Source organism: Mandrillus leucophaeus, unplaced genomic scaffold (genome assembly GCF_000951045.1).
Source record: "Mandrillus leucophaeus isolate KB7577 unplaced genomic scaffold, Mleu.le_1.0 Scaffold27, whole genome shotgun sequence".
Lineage (NCBI taxonomy): Eukaryota > Metazoa > Chordata > Mammalia > Primates > Cercopithecidae > Mandrillus > Mandrillus leucophaeus.
In genome coordinates this window covers 366,025-383,837 of record NW_012102809.1, presented here as the reverse complement: position 1 = coordinate 383,837, position 17,813 = coordinate 366,025, and the positions used below count along the sequence as shown (strand labels likewise).

The following is a 17,813-nucleotide window of genomic DNA, read 5'->3' as shown; positions in this document are numbered from 1 at the left end:
CCCATCTGTCAGGCTGTAAAACAAGTGTCTCCTTCCTCCAGGTTACTGGAAGAGCTCCTGAACAAGTTCAAGAGTAGCATGCACTTGCAGCTCACCTGTTTCCAAGCAGCTTCTTCAACCATGATGAAAACATAAATACCTGCCAAATAAAGGAAGTCCAGGAAAATAACAAGTAATAAGGCTGTTCACTTTCTAAGTACCCTAAAGGTATTTGCTGTATTAAACATTGGGTTTGCCATCTCTCTCTTTTTTCCTTCCTCTGATTTCGAAAATTGTTGGTATACATTTCAACTAAAATGACCTCATTTGAAATGCCCAAGAAGTATTTGTTTTGCCATTCTTACTAGATCAGATCCTGTATGACTTAAAATACGTTTTAAAATATACTTTGCATCTCAGCAGAAGGTTGAGTGCAGCAGGAAGAGCTGCTTCTGGAGGGAATGTTCTGGAATGGCGTGGTACATATTGAAGCATTTCTCAGTGTCCCATTCACGAAAGTGCAGGCAGCTCCCGCGACACATGGAGAGACTGATTGATAAGAGGAGATTTGGAAAGTTCTATGTAGACATCTTTGGAGCTCTTACTGTCCTAACCTGTGCAGCTGTGCTTAAAACCCTTATTTCATATAAATGGCCTTAAGTTTTCTAATTCAAGCAGATTTTTGGAAAAATTTGTGGTCTCCATTAAAATAAATATTACAACTGGGGTAGATTATTTGTGGTCCAGGTGTCTGTGATTTAACTTGGCATTTCGCTATCTGATTTTTATTTTTCACAGGACTAAGCACTAGCTTTTTTCATTCTCACTCACTCTTAATTTGATGTGTGTCACTTCATGTCCACGTGTTGCAGTCCCTGAGGCCCTGTGTATTGTCTGTGATGGGGTGTGAGTGCCGGTCACTGGGTTACACTCACAGGTGTTGGCGGGGCAGCCGCAGACTTCAGGGTCCCCTAAAGGAAAGACCAGGCTCCCCGTGGACGGCCGACTCCCTGCCCACCGTTGCCCCCTCCTTCAGCAGGTGACTTTCTTTCTGCCATCTCTTACCCGGCAAAGGATCTTGCTCAGTAGCTGGAAGAATGCTGCTCTCACACAGTCTCTTCTCGGAAACTTCAGGATGCTCCTTGGTCACCAGGCAGTGGGAGCTGTAGACCAGCCACGTGCACTTGCCCCACGTTCACTGCTGACTTGTTTTACTAGAACAGATTCAGGTCACCGTGACTCCTCTCACAGTCAGCCGCCCGCCCAACGTCATCACACCATTGCATCTGAAAACTGAGGAATTCGCTACTTGTAGTCGGCTTGTCTGGGTTTTCAAAATTGTCTAAGGTTATTTTGAAGTCTCCTTTTTTAAATGCTAAAATTAATGTCCTCATTAATGCAAGTAATTTTAGAGCACAGTGTAGCCATGTACAGTTTCCATTATTTAAAATAAATGAATGTGTTGGTTCATTTGGTGTATGGGGAAATCATAGTAACTGGAAATAAAAGTTCGATCTTTTACAAATGTGCTTGATAAAGCTGTTAAGAAACACACAGAATATTGTCTTTCCTAAGTCTGTTAACTGTTGTATATAACTCAACTATGAGCTAAATTTAAAAACTGCGACCATGAATGTTTGTGTTGTTTTAAATATCTAGTGCAGCACATTCAGCCAATAGAGAATCTGCCTTTAATCTAAGTTGTAATTTGCTTGACTGTTTTTCTCCAAGTGTCTTTACTTCAACATTTTCATTTGCTGTATAACCTTTTATATTTCTACTGTTAACACTCCAAATACTTACGTTCTGGTTAACCCTGTATTGGCAGACACGTTGTCAGAAACCGTTTGTCAGGTCCTGCTAATTCTGTTTGCGGGGACTTACCACGTGTGAGGCACACCATGAAGTGTCTTGTTTAATCCTCACAACAGCCTTGTGACACGTGGGCTAGGTTACTGCCATGTCCGTTTAGCAGAGGAAGGAATCGGGGCTCAGAGAGAGGTTGGTGACTTCTCTAAGACTGCAAGGAGGATAAGTGGCAGGACTCATGTTCACTCTCTGGCTCCATATGTCCTTGACTTCACCGCTGCTCAGCAGTTCCTTCCGGCCGGACGTGCTTTCTGACATCCATCCACCTGGGTCACAACTCAGAGAAAGTTCATCAATTCCAGAGGCTAATAAACATTAGCAACAAGGGAACCGGTAGTGCTTTTATGGCTCCAAGTGGAAGGTAAAGGCATAAAAACCCCATACCCAAATGAGGGAGTTCAAGGACTACTATTCCAACAAGTCAGGGGGGACTTCTTGGAAGAAAGGGGGATTTCAAGAGCTACTTGAGTTACAGAACACTGGTTTAGTGGGTAAGAGGAGATGGATGAATATGAAATAAGTTAGATGAAAGCTGAGAGATAAACCAGGCCCTGGAGCAAGTTAACGAGGCAGCTGAGAAAACAAATGAGGGAGTTCAGTGTACTTTAATGCTCTGATGGCATTTCGTTTTTAGCACATCCGTGTTCTTTGTGGGCCGGCATGGCTTCATGTGAGTTAGCTAAGTTGGCCTCACTTGAAATGGTAAAGAGCTATTAGAAATAATTGGTTTTACTAAGACTTTCTATATCAATGTACCATGAAAGTGGCATGTTCTAGAAATGATTTGGGCATTGCAAAACAAGTATCATTGCCTTAGGCCCAGCACTCTGACTCATTCTCCTGTCTCTGTCATCTTTGCATATAGATTTTTTTAAAGGGAAGAAATAGAAAAGATTATATTTTTATTCTGGATTTGGTACAAGGTGGTGGTGTTTTTTTCTGTTTTGATCACGTGCTATGGGATATTCTGCTATTAGTTGCATAAAAGTGTTGTGTAATATGTTTTCAGAAAAGTTACAAATTTTAACTAGTTTTTACATCAAGATTAGGTTTCTGAAATAAAGTCATATATTTTATGTAATCATAAAATAATTATGCATACACTGAACTTGCATACATTTTTGTCACTAAACATGTATCTGTTCTGTTGTAAAGATTTTCGTATAGATTTGTGAACTGCTCTGAAAGGTATATTTAATGTATCACACCTCAATTAGAGCAGCAGCTGTAATTATTTTAGCTTCGCTGTAAACACAGGCGGATATCACTGTACACAGGGCCATTGTGTTTTTTGTGTGCTGATCTCATCTCATTTCTGCTTCCCCACAGGAGGATTGATTGCACTGAGGTTTAGTCCATCTATGACTGGAAAGCCTTTTGTACCTGCCCAGGTTAGAAATACATAACAATAAACATCTTCTGGACAAGACCTGGGTCTTTGGGTAACTTGTTTGCAGTTTGGCTAATGAAAGGCAATGGGATATCAGAGTGTCTTTCTCCTGTCTAGGCACATAAAATCCTAGACAAACTGGACACTTAAGCTTGTCTTGTGCCTTCAACAGTGTTTTACCATGACTGGAACCCACTGGTTTTATTCTTGTGCTCATTGTTGATATTTTCATGGTTGTTATCATTATTATCTCTTCACATGTTTAAAAAAAGATTCTTGTACCACCTTCCCACAAACCCTCTAGCCAGACACAAATCCCTGAGAACCAAGACCACTGCCTGAATTCTAACCGTCAAAGAAGGCCCCAGAAGAACTCATCACAGAGTAAGAGGAAAACCTGGAAAGAATGGGGTCATGAGGTCACAGAAATCAAGGGAACAGCAAGTATTATAATAAGAATAAAGAGATTTTCAGCAAGGTCAAATAGTGCAGATGTCAAAAGGGTAAGTACTGAGAAATGGTTGCTAAACTTAGCATTTGGAAAACCAGAAATGACCAAGTAGAGAATGATAAGGAAGGAATCAGAGAAACATAATACTGTGAACCCATTCTCTTAACTGACAAGAACTAACCTCCTCCTCGAAGATCACAGAGTATCCTGGCCTCAAGGACAAAAGTGAAACTATTTTTTAAAGATCTCTTCTCTGCTACCTTTCTTATTAAATTCTATTCCTGGCTGGGCACGGTGGCTCATGCCTGTAATCGCAACACTTTGGGAGGCCGAGGTCCCAAGGTCAGGAGATGGAGATCATCCTGGCCAACACGGTGAAACCCCGTCTCTACTAAAAAATACAAAAAACTAGCCAGGCGTGGTGGTGGCACCTATGGTCCCAGCTACTCGGGAGGCTGAGGCAGGAGAATGGCACAAACCCAGGAGGCGGAGCTTGCAGTGAGCCGAGATCACGCCACTGCACTTCAGCCTGGGCTACAGAGCGGGACTCCATCTCAAAAAAAAAAAAAAAAAAATTAACTTCCCTGGGTGCCTGATCAATTCTTGCTGCCCCTGCTTCTTTGCCTATTGGACTGTCTTATAAAATATTTATACCCAGCCCTTTCTTTTCTCCTGCTTACTGTGTTTCTCTACCTAGACAATACAGGCTCCTGAAACCAGGCCTCGCCTGGGTAGATGCACATGTCAGATGACCTTGGAATTGTTTTCTGCTCTGCCATTCTTCCTGTGCCCTGCTCTCAACTGACCTCCAAGCCCTTCTGTGAGCCGCAGCTTCAGCCATCAGGGAGCCTGGGGATGGGACTGCAGTGCTAGCCCAGGAGCTGGTGCCAAATAGCCCCTTAGGAAATACCGTTGAGGGCTGTTGATGAAATAACGTTAGCAAATGTGTCAGATTATTTTTTAATCAAATACATAAAAAGTCAAATGGCTCCGCAGAGCTGATTATGAAAATGATCAACCCCTGTGTCTCCTTCCTTTGCTTGCTCCCTAAAGTCATCCACTTCTGTTCTAGCCGCCATCACTTTCCATTCTCCTAGCCGCCCTCTCTTTCCATTCTCCTAGCCGCCATCACTTTCCATTCTCCTAGCCGCCATCCACTTCCGTTCTCCTAGCCGCCATCACTTTCCATTCTCCTAGCCGTCATCCACTTCTGTTCTCCTAGCCGCCATCCACTTCCGTTCTAGCCGCCATCCGCTTCTGTTCTAGCCACCATCCACTTCCGTTCTCCTAGCCGCCATCACTTTCCATTCTCCTAGCCGCTCTGAGTCTTTTGGTATTTACCTTGTGGTCCCCACCTTCACAGGTTTGTATTGCCACTTCTTAATTCTGGGGTTTTGAGCTCTATCATCTTCCTACAATAGAATATGAAAATTCAGCTCTCTTCTCTTTCATCCTCTCTACCACACACATATTCCCTTAACCCGTCTTCTCAGTGTGTTCTTTCTGATTAGACCAGCATCCAGTGCTCGCATTATGAGGCCTGTGTAGACGTCATGCAGTTCTAAGCCAGCCATACCCTATATTCTTTTCTTACTGTATTTTTTGTATCTTTTTATGTATTGTAATCATTTTCGCACATCTCAAAATATCCTCCATCCAAGTTCAAATGTCCTTGCAATATATTCAAATGTAGACATTTTACCAAGTTTGTCTTCTTGAACAACTTCCCTACAGATTTCTAGCCTGTCCTAGTCTAGGCTGGATGCCTGCTGGGTCGACATCATACTTGGCATCTCCTTTTGTAATCACCAACGTGGAAGTTCCCTTTGCCTGGATTGGATCAGCTGCTTCTATACCCCATGTCTTCTTTTTTGGTTTGGGCCCTCACGTGATAAAACTCACCCTGTAGTGGCTTCTTGAGAAAATAGTATATTGGAGGTAAATATTTTGAGACTTTGACTATCTGCAGAAAATCTTTACTGATAGCTTCTTGAGTATAGAATTCTACGTTGGAAATCATTTTTCCTCAGAATTCGGAGGCTTTTGTGCTGTTGTCCTCCAGTGTCTCTTCACCTGCTTCTCTCTATAAATTATCTTTTCTTACTTTTCTGAAAGCTCTTAATGTTCTGGGTGTGATGACCTTTTGTTTCTGGTGATGAGTCTAAAATCTGTCGATTCTGGGAAGTTTTCTTGAATTATTTTTTTGAATCCTCTGTGCCCCTCTGCTCCAAGAAACCAAAAGATTGTATCCAGGAAATTGCAGCTACTGGAGAGAGAAGGAGGATTTCAGAAAAGAAAAAACCAGAAAAAAATCCTTGAATTCTGCCAAAATTGCAGCCTGATGTGCGCCTTTAAAACATGTAACATCAAAATGGCTTCCAAAAGAGGTCTGCTCACCCTGGCTAAAGGAGCAGAGGAGACAGTCATCCCTGTAGATGTCATGAGGTGAGCTGGGATTGAGGTCACCATTGTAGGTCTGGCTGGGAAAGACCCAGTACAGTGTAGCCATGATGTTGTCATTTCTCCTGATGCCAGTCTTGAAGATGCAAAAAAAGAGGGACCATATGACACGATGGTTCTACCAGGAGGTAATCTGGATTCACAGAATTTATCTGAGTCTGCTGCCATGAAGGAGATACTGAAGGAGCAGGAAAACCGGAAGGGCCTGATAGCCACCTTTTGTGCAGGTCCCACTGCTCTGTAGGCTCATGACACAGGCTTTTGAAAATAAAGTTACTTCACTTCCGAAGTTACTGCTTGCTGAAGACAAAAATGATGAGTGGAGGTAATTACACCTAGTATGAGAATTATGTAGAAAAGGATGACCTGATTCTTACGAGCCGGGGCGCCTGGGACCAGCTTCGCGTTTGCACTTGTGATTGTTGAAGCCCTGAGCAGCAAGGAGGTGGTGGCTCAAGTGAAGACTCCACTCGTTCTTAAAGACTAGAGCAGCAAAAAAAAAAAAAAAAAAAAAAGACTAGAGCAGCAAACTGTGATGATCACTTAGATACCGCTAGGAACTATTCTCACTGTGTTCGCTTTAAACCAAACAATGGTAGGTTAATGTGTTCAGAAGCCGCTGTCATTACTGCTTTTGTGAAGTATAGTTGTGAAGTCACAACTACACAGATTTCTCAACCTACAAATTCTGTCTATACATTTCTGAGCCTTGTTCACAGAACAAACAGGGCATTTAGTAAACTAAAAAATAAAAATAAAAAAATCACTGGCTGGCCCCTGAACACTTGCATGAGCCAACTTAGGCCGAAGACAAAGATTTTAACTGAGATTAAAGCTACCACTCAAGAAACACTGGAGAAAACAGAGTTTGCAGTTCAAGTCCAAGCCAGATAATTACTTGCTAAATAAAAAAGAAAAGAAAACAAGATCCAGTTTATCCACAATTTGTTCTTCATAATGTCAGGGATAAAATCCAAAATTACCTGAGGTATGAAGAACAAGGAAGATGGAACACATTTTCAAAAGAATAGAAAATCAACTGAGTCCAACCCTGAGATTATCTAAACGTTCGAATTATCAAAGGTTTTAATGCACTTATAACTAATTATCCACAATGAAGTAAAATAAAATATGTTAGCAACAATTTAATAGGAGAAAGCAGAGACATAGAAACAATTTTTAAAATGAAAAATTTAGAACCAAAACATAATTTCTGAAATAAAAGAAAACTACTGACTGGGCTTAAATAGCACAGTGATGATAACTGAGGAACTTGAAGATAAATCAGTGGATATTATTCAGTATGAAGAATAGAGAGGGAAATGTTTGGGCAAGTTTTGCAGAGACCTGTTCGATATAATCAAATGGTCTTAACACATGGATAATGGTGGTCCTAGAAGGCAAGCAAAGAGAGAATCAGGCAGGAAGAAATATTTGAAGAAATAATGGCTGGCGATTTCCCAAATTTATGGCAGATGCAAATTTACAGATTCATGATGCTCAACAAACAGCAAAAAAGATAAAGACAAAAAATGCCACACTGCCACAAACTGTTAAAGCCAAAGCTAAAAAACAGGTCTAGTTAGCAGCAGTTGAGACCACCTACTACATACAGGAGAAGAACACTGGACTCAACTTCTGGCTTAAAATCAGAAATTATGGAGGCCAGAGACAGTGAAATAGGCATCTTTAAAGTGATGGAAGAAAAAAGCTGTCAATCCAGAGTTCTTCCCTTCTAAGTGAAGATATTCTTTCAGGTAAATAAAGACATTTTTAGATAAAAGAAAACTAAGAGAGTTTGTTGTCAACAGACCTGCACTATAAGAAACGCTAAACGAAGGTCTTCAAACGAAAAGGAAATGGTATCTGATGGAAGTGCAGATACTCAGAAAGCAATGAAGAGCATTAGAGATGGTAAACCAATGGGTAAATACAGAATTCTTTCTTTTTGCTTTTTTTCCTCGAAGATTTGATAATATATATGACTGTGAGCTCCAGCCGCTCAATCAGTTGGCATGAGGTACTTACATATGACTGTTTAAAGTAGTATAGCATCATCCTGTGCGTTCATAGCCTATACAGATGTAAAATAAGGGAAAGGAGGAAATGGACCTATATTGTTGCATGATTTCTACATTTTACATGCAGTGGTAATATATTAAATGTAAAGCGACTGAAAAGTTAAGGATTTATGTTGTTGTCCCCAGGACAATCACTGAAACAATAATGTGGAGGCATAGAGCTAAAAAGCCAATCCGAAAATTATAATTGTTTTTAAAATAGTCGTGTAATTTTGAAAAGGCATAAAAGGAAGAACAGAGAACAGATAGAAAACAACAGAATGGTATGTCCAAACACAACCATAGCAATAATTTCATTAAACATTAATGGATTAAGAATTTCAATTAAAAGGCAGAGGTTGTCAGGATGAATAAAGAAGCATGGCCCAACTATATGCTGTATACAAGAGATGAACTTTATATTTTAAAATGGCACAGATAGGTTGAAAGGAACTGGATGGAAAAAAAAAATACACTATGCAAATAGCATAAAGAAGGTTGGAGTTTCCATATCAATATAAGGTAATGGAGATTTTAAGATAAAACGTCATAACAGATAAGGACTTTTCATAACTATAAAATGGTCACTCAGAAAGATATAACAATCACGTATGTATCTAATAACAAACCATGCAGATCATTAAAATACGTAAGACAAAATTGACAGGATTAAAGGAAAACTAGGCAGTGTCATCATTCTCAGATTGCAAGTTTTGAGCTCCTCTTAGCAGTTGATAGAACTAGATGGAGAAAATCATCAAAGACATAGAAGATCTGAATAATGATTGATATGCTGTGTCATGAAACAAACCTCAAAGAAAATTAAAATTTTCAAATTATGCAGTTAGTTCTCTGACCACAGTGGAATTAAGCTGAAAATCAATAACAATAAAATATCAAGAAAAGCCCTAAATATTTGGAAGTTAAACAGTGCACTTCCAAATACCCCAGGAATCAAAGAGGAAAACAACAGAGAAATTAGAAAATATTTGAACTGAATGAAGTTAAATAAAACATATCAAAATCTGAGGGATGCAACTATAGGGTGCTTAGGGGAAACGATTTGTAATATTTTATGCTATGTTAGAAAATAAAACAGATCTACATTCAGTGATCTAAGGTTCCATCTTAAGATCTTAACAAAGAAGAACAAATTCAACCCCCACCCCAAGTTAGCAGAATGAAAGAAATCATAAAGGAAAGGGCAGAAGTCAAGGAAATAGAAAAATGCATAAGCAATAGAGAAAATGAGATCAAAAGACACTGCGCTGGTTTCTCGTTTCAGTTGTCATCAGCTCTGTGCAGTGCTGGCAAAGTCATGTGGCCTTTGGCTGCATCTGTTTCCTTGTGTGTAATAAGGGTGGTTGGACTTACATGATACACAAAGTGCTCTAAAATGGTACTTGCAGAAGTAGAAGAGGAGTAATCATGGAATTTTTAAAAATAAGCGTGTTCTGGCCATTGCTCAGTAAACATGCTGAGCATATGAGTACATGAAGCCTTAAAGGCTGTGATCACTTCTCCAACTACTTATTTTCACAGTCTGTAACATCGATTACTTTGCATTCTGTTTTAACACTTGAGGAATGGATCCCATGGGCACAGATACAACTCACAGAAACAGGGTTGTTCTGCATCAAGCAAGAGTTTCAGACTCTGCAAACCAGAAGTTACAGGTCCCAAGCTTGTTATCTGTTTGACTGTCTCCTGAGGCCTTTGGATAATCATTGTCCTTGTTCTGTGGGTCTGTTTCCCCACATGAGTTGTCTTTTTTTTTTTTTTTTTTTTTTGAGACAAAGTCTTGCTCTGTCACCCAGGCTGGAGTGCGGTGGCACAACCTCAGCTCACTGCAACCTTTGCTTCCTGAGTTCAAGCAATTCTCCTGCCTCAGCCTCCCAAGTAGCTGGGATTACAGGCATGCAGCACCACGGCCAGCTAATTTATGTATTTTTAGTAGAGATGGGGTTTCACCATATTGTCCAGGCTGGTCTCAAACTCCTGACCTCGTGATCCACCCACCTCGGCCTCCCAAAGTGCTGGAATAACAGGTATGAGCCACCACACCTGGCCATCTGCATTATTTTTAAGACTTAATCAGGCACTCAGCAAAGCCAAATTGTTTCCTGATGAAAATAAGTTCTGGTAAGACTGCCATTAGGACCCATCCTTGATTTACCTCTTTGCTGTCTTTAAATCAGCTTTCTTTCTTGAAGTTACTTGGATTCTTAAAGTGACAGTTAAGAAAATGGTTTTAAGGTTCAGGAGGAAGCACGACACTAAAACCCTACACTTCAAAGGGAGTAAAGAAGCCCCTTGTTCCCTGTAGGCAGTGCTGGACATAATGAGATGCTCTCCAGACCAGGTCTGGAGAGGCGGCACACTCTGCTGCACCTGGCAGCTGTCGCAGGTCTGCTCTTGACCTGTGGCCATCACAGTCTAGGACTACCTCTTGAAGCTGTCAGGCCTCCTGGATCTAAGTCTCCTCCTGCCATGAATTAGGAAGTTTGAATAGGAGGACAGGATGTGGTGAGCCTAGTGTCTGGAGGAAAAAGCAGATTGGACCTGAGACATCTCCAATTTGCTGATATTTCACTCTTCTAGAACAAGCAGTGTTAACTTACCTTTTTGGCAAAAATACCAGAGAAGTGATGCTCATAACTTGAATTTAATCCCAAAAAACACTACACAGATTGAGGCACATTCTACAAAATACCCGACCAATATGCTTCAGAATTATCAAGGTCACAGAAGATAGAGACTTGAGGAAATACCCCAGATTGGAGACATGACAATTAAATGCAACGTGTGGTCCTGGATTGGATCTCGAACCAGAAAAAGGACGTCAGTGAGCCAACTGGTGAAATTTTGATAAGATCTGTAAATCAGCTCATAATATTATATCAAAGTTAATTTCCTGCTTTCGATCATTGTGTTGCGGCTATTTGAGATATTCATATTTGGAGAAGCCGGGAGAGGAGAAGGAATATGGGAATTCTTCATTCTATTTTTGAAACATTTTTATGTCAAATTATTTTAAAATGAAATATTGTGTTTTAATTTTTAAAAAAGAATAGATGTAGACTAGAAAACTTTCAAAGCAGTGTATATTGGTGAGGAATTAAAATAAAAAATCAGTAGGAGTAACTAACATGGAAGGGGGATTGGTGAAGCACACAAAAAGGACAGTGAATAGAAAATTCAAACTAAGAGGGTAAAAATATTTTCTAATGGATTAGCACAATAACAGCAATGAACTAATGTTTTCAGATAAAATAGATCCTCAGATTAGATCCCACCCCCCAAAAAATTCACCTATATGGTATTTCTAAATACATGCTATTTCTGGATCCTAAATAAAAGGACTCAAAAATTGAAAGCAAAAGAATGCCAGCCCTACCCCACTCCCACCACCAAGAAAAATGTTTGCTAGAGAAATATTCATGAAAAGAAAGTTAATGGTGCTAAGTTGATATCACGCAAAATATACTTATGGCAACATTTTATTTAGGAATATATTAAGGCTATTGTGTAATGATGGAAGTAATAATTTGCCAGGAAGATAAAATGATTCTAAACTTAGGTACATTTAATAATATATTAATAGCTTCAGGTCGGGCGCGGTGGCTCAAGCCTGTAATCCCAGCACTTTGGGAGGCTGAGGCATTAGGATCACCTGAGATCAGGAGTTTGAGACCAACCTGGCCAACATGCTGAAACCCTGTCTCTATTAAAAACCCAAGAATTAGCCAGGTGTGGTGACAGGCGCTTGTAGTCCCAGCTACTTGGGAGGCTGAGGCAGGAGAATCACTTGAACCCAGCAGGCAGAGGTTGCAGTGAGCTGAGATCATGCCATTGTACTCCAGCTTGGGCAAAAGGAGCAAAACTCCGTCTCCAAAAGAAAAAAAAGTAAATAATAATATATTAATAACTTCAATATATATAATTTTTTAATTATTGGGATTTGCAATCCATAATCATACTAGATTTTTAACACACTTTTCTCAATATTGATGGGTTAAGCAGTCAAAATAATTATCAAATGTATAGAAAATTTGAAAAGCACAGTTAGCAAGATTAATCTGGCAGAAATTTGTAGAACCTTCTGACTTTAGTTGGAAGATTGACCACATTCTAGCCACAAACAAGTCTCAAGAAATAAAAAATTAGTATCGAATTCTCTGACCACAGTAAAATTATATTAGACACTAGTGACAAGAAGATAACTTTTAAAACCCTGCATATGTTTGGAAATTATTTTATTTTTTATTTGTTGTAGAAATGGAGTCTCACTATGTTGCCCAGACTGGTCTTGAACTCTTGGCTTCAAGCAATCCTCCTGCCTCAGCCTCCCAAAGTGGCTGGATTACAGGTGCGAGCCATGCCTGGCTGACATCTGGACGTTTTAAAACAGACTTCTGAAAACCACACAGGTCAAAAAAGAAACTATTACAAACACTAGAGAAACTGATATCTGAACAGTAATGAAAAATTTTATATCAAAATGTGGGATGCAGCTAAAGAAACACATCAAGGTAAATGTAGAGTTTAAGTGCCTGTATTAAAGAGGAAAAGAGATTGAACATGAGCTATGCATGAAACTCAAAAAAAGAATGAGCTCAAAGAAGGTAGAGGGAAAGAGCTAATAAAAACCAATGAAACAGAACACAAAGATGCAATGGAGATGGTCAAATCAGTAAGGCCAATAGCTGGTTCTTTGAGAACATGCAAACAGAAAATCAAAATCTTGGGACCCCAAACTCATTAAGCCATTGGGAAAAGTTAACCTTGGGTTAACTGCCTCCTGTTTTGTCCCTAAGTAGATAGGTACAAAGATAGAAGGCCACATACCTCCCTAGGAGGCCCCCTCACAATTTTCTCACAAGGTACCTCCCTGTGGGCCCCAAGGTCTTTATCCTAAAACAATGTTCTGTTGAATTTCACCCTGACAACGTGAATTCACCGCTTACCTTCACAGGGACGGGACAGAGGCGGACTGGACGTCATTTCTCCCTCACCTGAGACAAACGCGTGCGTGACTGCCCCCTCCACTCTGTCTCATGTCAAAAGCACACTCGCTGATTGTCCCTCTGACCCCTTCTTTTCACGGGCAGCACATGGATTTATGGAGCCCTAATCAGAGCTTCGCAAGAAGGTGACCATATCCTCTCTTTTTTTTCTTTCCTCTTTCCTCTCCTGCCCATTGTTTCCATCTAACTCTTGAAGCCTTGATGCCCTCTTTAGAGAAAGCGTGGATCACCGATGTTCCTGTGGTTCTGTTTCTTTTTCCCAGTCACATCCTATCAAAGGAGAAAAAGAGGAGATACAGAAGAAACATTAGGAAGACGGAGGGAAAGAAGTAAGCCTATACCCGCTTTTGAAAATTAGGGCATTTCTATAATAAAACAGTTCCTGAACACAGCAGCCTGGGGACCGGGACCTCAGCTGGAGGATGGGCGGGACATGCAACATCCAGAGAGAAAGCCTCTGGCGGCGTCACCGGTTCTCACTCACTGCCATCCTGACCACACAGGAAACAGCACGGAGCCAGCCCTCCCCCAGCGCCCTGAGTCCTGTCAGTCACTCACACACGCTTACACACATCCTCATCAGAAAAGAACAAAATTATTTTGAGAGTGGGCACACTAAGATACAGAGTTTTTTCAGGTGTATTATCCTAGGTTTGACACACCAAGTCACAATATGAAATCCCATTGTGTGTACAGGCTGATGGATTATATATTATCCACGATGACATTTTGAATGACAAGTAGGTTTTGAAAATGTAGGTTCCTAATCAGACGTTTGGAAAATGCCACCGTTGGAGAATAAAACTGCTGCTGGTGGCCGACACACAAATGATGGTGTCCCCGCCGCGCGGGAGCCCAGCGCCCACGCCCTGCCCACACCTGTGCAGAGCCAGCCTCCCCGCAGCTTCTCCACAGGCTCGCCGAGGAAGACAGTGACGGAAGAGTGCCTTGGCGACTTGCGTTTTGCCTTGCTTTTTAGTTGTGTGTGTGTGTGGAGGGGATAATCCTTAATTTTGTCTGAGGAGTGGCTCTGCCACCTTACAGTGCATTGGAGTGACCCGCTGGACTCACAGTCAAGTAACAGCCAGCCTGGGGTGGGGACCCAGGAGTCTGCACTTACCCCTGACTCTGGGTGGTCCGAGGTGCACCGAGGCTTGCGTGGCATGGCTAAGAGCTCCAGCATCTGCACTTCCCAGGCTGGGTCACGGTGCCCGTGGGCATGTGAGGACACTGAGCACGCACTGTCAGACACTGTCCCTCGTTTACATGGATTAGCAGCTACTCTCACCACAGCTTTTCAGATCTGCATAACCATCCCCATTTTACACAGGAGGAAACGGCAGTAAACAGGCCAAATAATGCCCAAGGTCACGTAACTAGGTAGAGACAGAGCTCAGATTGGAACGCGGAGTCGTGCTCAGCACCCGTCCCCCTCACACCGTGCCTGGAGGTAGCACTGTTCTGCACAGCAGACTCCTGAGTGGGAGCCCACTGTCAAAGCAGCCCTCACAGCAGAAGCACATGCTCAGGTCTGCGGCACTCCACAGTGGGAACAGAGCAGCCCCGGGGCGCGGGCGAGTCCCAGGCCTAGGAGGCTGGGGAGCTGAAGCGCATGTAGTTCTGCTCTCCGGGGTGTGCAGGCTCGCTGGGGGAACAAGGGGTGCCCCACGCGCTCCACGCCAAGCCGAGGTGCAGGCACCAAGCAGTGAAAGGGCTGTTCTCGGCCCTCAGCTTGCTTGCCATGGGCAAATCTATTATCACAAAAGAGGTGGGAAGCATTTAACCAAAGAAAGCTAGACTGACAAGTATGGAATGAGTTTGATTATTTTCCCCACTCCCTGAGACTCGTTTGGGTGTGAGGAAATTGGACGTGCCGGGTGTGCTACTCAGGGACCCCCATGGCTGTGAGGACAGCAAGAAACCACAGTGGGATTGTAGACTGTAACTGAAGCCAGGAGAGGGTGGATGAAACGAGGTTAGGACAGAACCACGAGGTGGACCAGGGCTGAGGGCAGATCATAGAAGACAGGGCTGCAGGAGGGAGCCGGGAGCACAGAGGCTCTGGCCAAAAACAAAAGGAAAGAGACACATCACAGTTTGCTATTTAGAAAATGTCTTCAAACTTAGCCATTTAACCAACCCGTGTCCTAGAGGTTTTAGAAGGAAATCCTACACACCAGTTTCTCTACCCGCTGCCCCTGTATCTTCATATGCCGCCTAGTATTGATGAGAGAAATACTGCATTCACGGAGACACCAGGGGTGTGATGTCTATGTGCTATTATATAACAAGCTGATTATTCAGCTGTGCCAATAACAAAACAGATATCATCATGCACACTGATGCCCTCAACTCCTGCCCCGCATGTCTGCACAAGTGTGCCTATATTTAACCGTTCCTGCTCACCCTGACATCGCCTTTCACAGGCGTAGAACGCGGTGCTTTTCCAAGAACCTTCGTGTACAAGATTGTTGAGTTCCTGTGAAGTGAGCAGAATTAATATTTTTACATCTGGACTTTACCAAGGAGAAAGCTGAGGTTAGGAGACATTTAGTGCGTTTCTTATCATCACAAACGAGCTCGTGGCAGGAAGGCAAGGAAACCAAGACGCACCGAGTCCCAGTGCCAACGCCGCTGGTCATGGGGATGAAGACAGTGTGTGACCTCAGGAAATCTCGCGGCTCCTGCCACTTTTCTCAGGAAAGGTCCTGGGACCAGCTTCTTGCTCGAGTGCTAAGTAAATGCCCACCCATGGGCGGGAAACGCCAGGGCCTTGCCCTAAAGAAAGGGAGTGGATTTTTCTGGAGAGTCTTGTTTTAAACTCACTTCAAAACTTACACATCCAGCCAGACGCGGTGGCTCATGCCTGTAATCCCAGCACTTTGAGAGGCCAAGGCAGGCAGATCATCTGAGGTCAGGAGTTCGAGACCAGCCTGACCAACATAGTGAAACCTGTCTCTACTAAAAATACAAAAATTAGCTGGCTGTAGTGGTGCACACCTGTAATCCCAAATAGTCAGGAGGCAGGAGAATCGCTTGAGCCTGGGAGGCAGAGGTTGCAGTGAGCTGAGATCAAACCCTGCACTCAAGCCTGGACAACAGAGTGAGACTCCATCTAAAAAAAACAAAAAAACAAAAAAAATTTACACATCCAAATGAATTCTACCCTCGATGTAATTTATTTCAATATGCAATAGTTGGTAAACCAACTGTGCAGACATCACCTTGAAGATATTCAGAGGTCTCCTAAATATGGTCCGGGTATTGGATGAGATTTAGAAGTTAGTTTTGGTAGGTGTGGGGATGGTATTGGGCCTGTGAGAGAAAATGACCTTGTTTTTAAAGCTGCCTGGAGATGTACAGGCTCGAAATAAGGTGGCATTTGGGCTGCACTCCTGCAACAGGATGGCAGCATTACGTTTATGTCGGCGAATTACACATCCTCAGTAGATGAGAGTTCTGCTGAATTACACATCCTCAGAGTAGATGAGAACTCTGCCACCTGGACATCAGAACACTCCGTCTCAGAGTTTACCTATTTACTGAATTTTCAGCAATGCCCTCAGAACCAGCGTGTGAACCCCGGAGAAGTGGAGTCGCATTGCTTTAGAGAATCCCCCCTGAAGATCTGAGCACCTGCCCGACATCGGCCCTGAAAAGCTGCGCCATGGCCCATGCTTGTCGCCTCCCAGCACTCCCGCTTCGAGCTGGGACGCAGGAGACGTTGAGTGTGGAAGACCAGCGAATCCTGACACTAGGACCTGGCGGTTTGATTTCTTCCTGTGCACGGATCTTCAATTGTTTTATTAAGTTCCATGGTCAAGTCTTAGACCAAGGCTGCAACCAAGTGTCTCCAAACAGGCTTCAGGTGTAGATTCTACAGAGAGCAGGGTGATTCTCTGCCACCCACCCCACTGCCTGGGCCTTGCTGCATGGGACCGAGGACGGGCTCCCGACGGTGGAAAGATGGCCCCTGGCGGGACAGGGACAGCGCGGCTCACTGAAGAGGAGGACGTGGAGGCAGGTGGGCAGAGGTGAAGCCTGGCTTGTTGAGCACACGGCAGCGAGCGAGGTGCTAAGAGGTGTGCCTGGGAACAATCAGGGCAATGAGGTGTTGCAGAGAATGCCGAAGCCGGTGACCGGAAACTACATAACCAAAGCATCTGTCAGGCTAGGCGGATGGAAGCATCAGGCAGGGGAGTGTCCCTCCCCCACACCCCACCCTCAGGGATTTCTTTAAGGTGTGGAAGAGATTTTCTAGTGTAAGCTATCAGGGGTTTTTTTCTCACTATTCAGGAAAATACCATACACTAAAGTTTCCTTTTTATAAGCAGCAACTGCGGAACTGGCAGCCCAGACATCCCCATTGCTGGGGGTGGGGCAGCCTCTGGGAGTGTGCAAGCCCCACCTGCAGCCTCAAGCCCCCCACCCCACCCCGGGGCTCTCCCACCCCTCCCCACTCCCGCTCTCCCACCCCCCAGGGCTCTCCCACCCCCCCAGGGCTCTCCCACCAGGGCTAAAATGCGGTTGTTAAAAATCACGGTTCAGTAAGCATCACCTGCCCTGTCTTTGTGTCA

General features: G+C 43.1%; 1 protein-coding gene and 1 pseudogene across 1 annotated transcript in view; both read left to right on the top strand.

Moving 5' to 3' along the window:
* Nucleotides 1–1,689, top strand: part of EXOC2 (exocyst complex component 2) — a 212,840-nt gene extending 211,151 nt beyond the window's left edge. Inside the window, exon 29 of the mRNA XM_011984536.1 lies at nt 42–1,689. Coding sequence (XP_011839926.1) covers nt 42–135 — 94 coding nt within the window. The 3' untranslated portion in view covers nt 136–1,689. The remainder of the gene's footprint in view (nt 1–41) is intronic.
* A 4,371-nt stretch (nt 1,690–6,060) lies between these two features.
* LOC105542840 lies at nt 6,061–6,636 on the top strand (annotated as a pseudogene).
* The last annotated feature ends 11,177 nt before the right edge of the window (nt 6,637–17,813 follow it).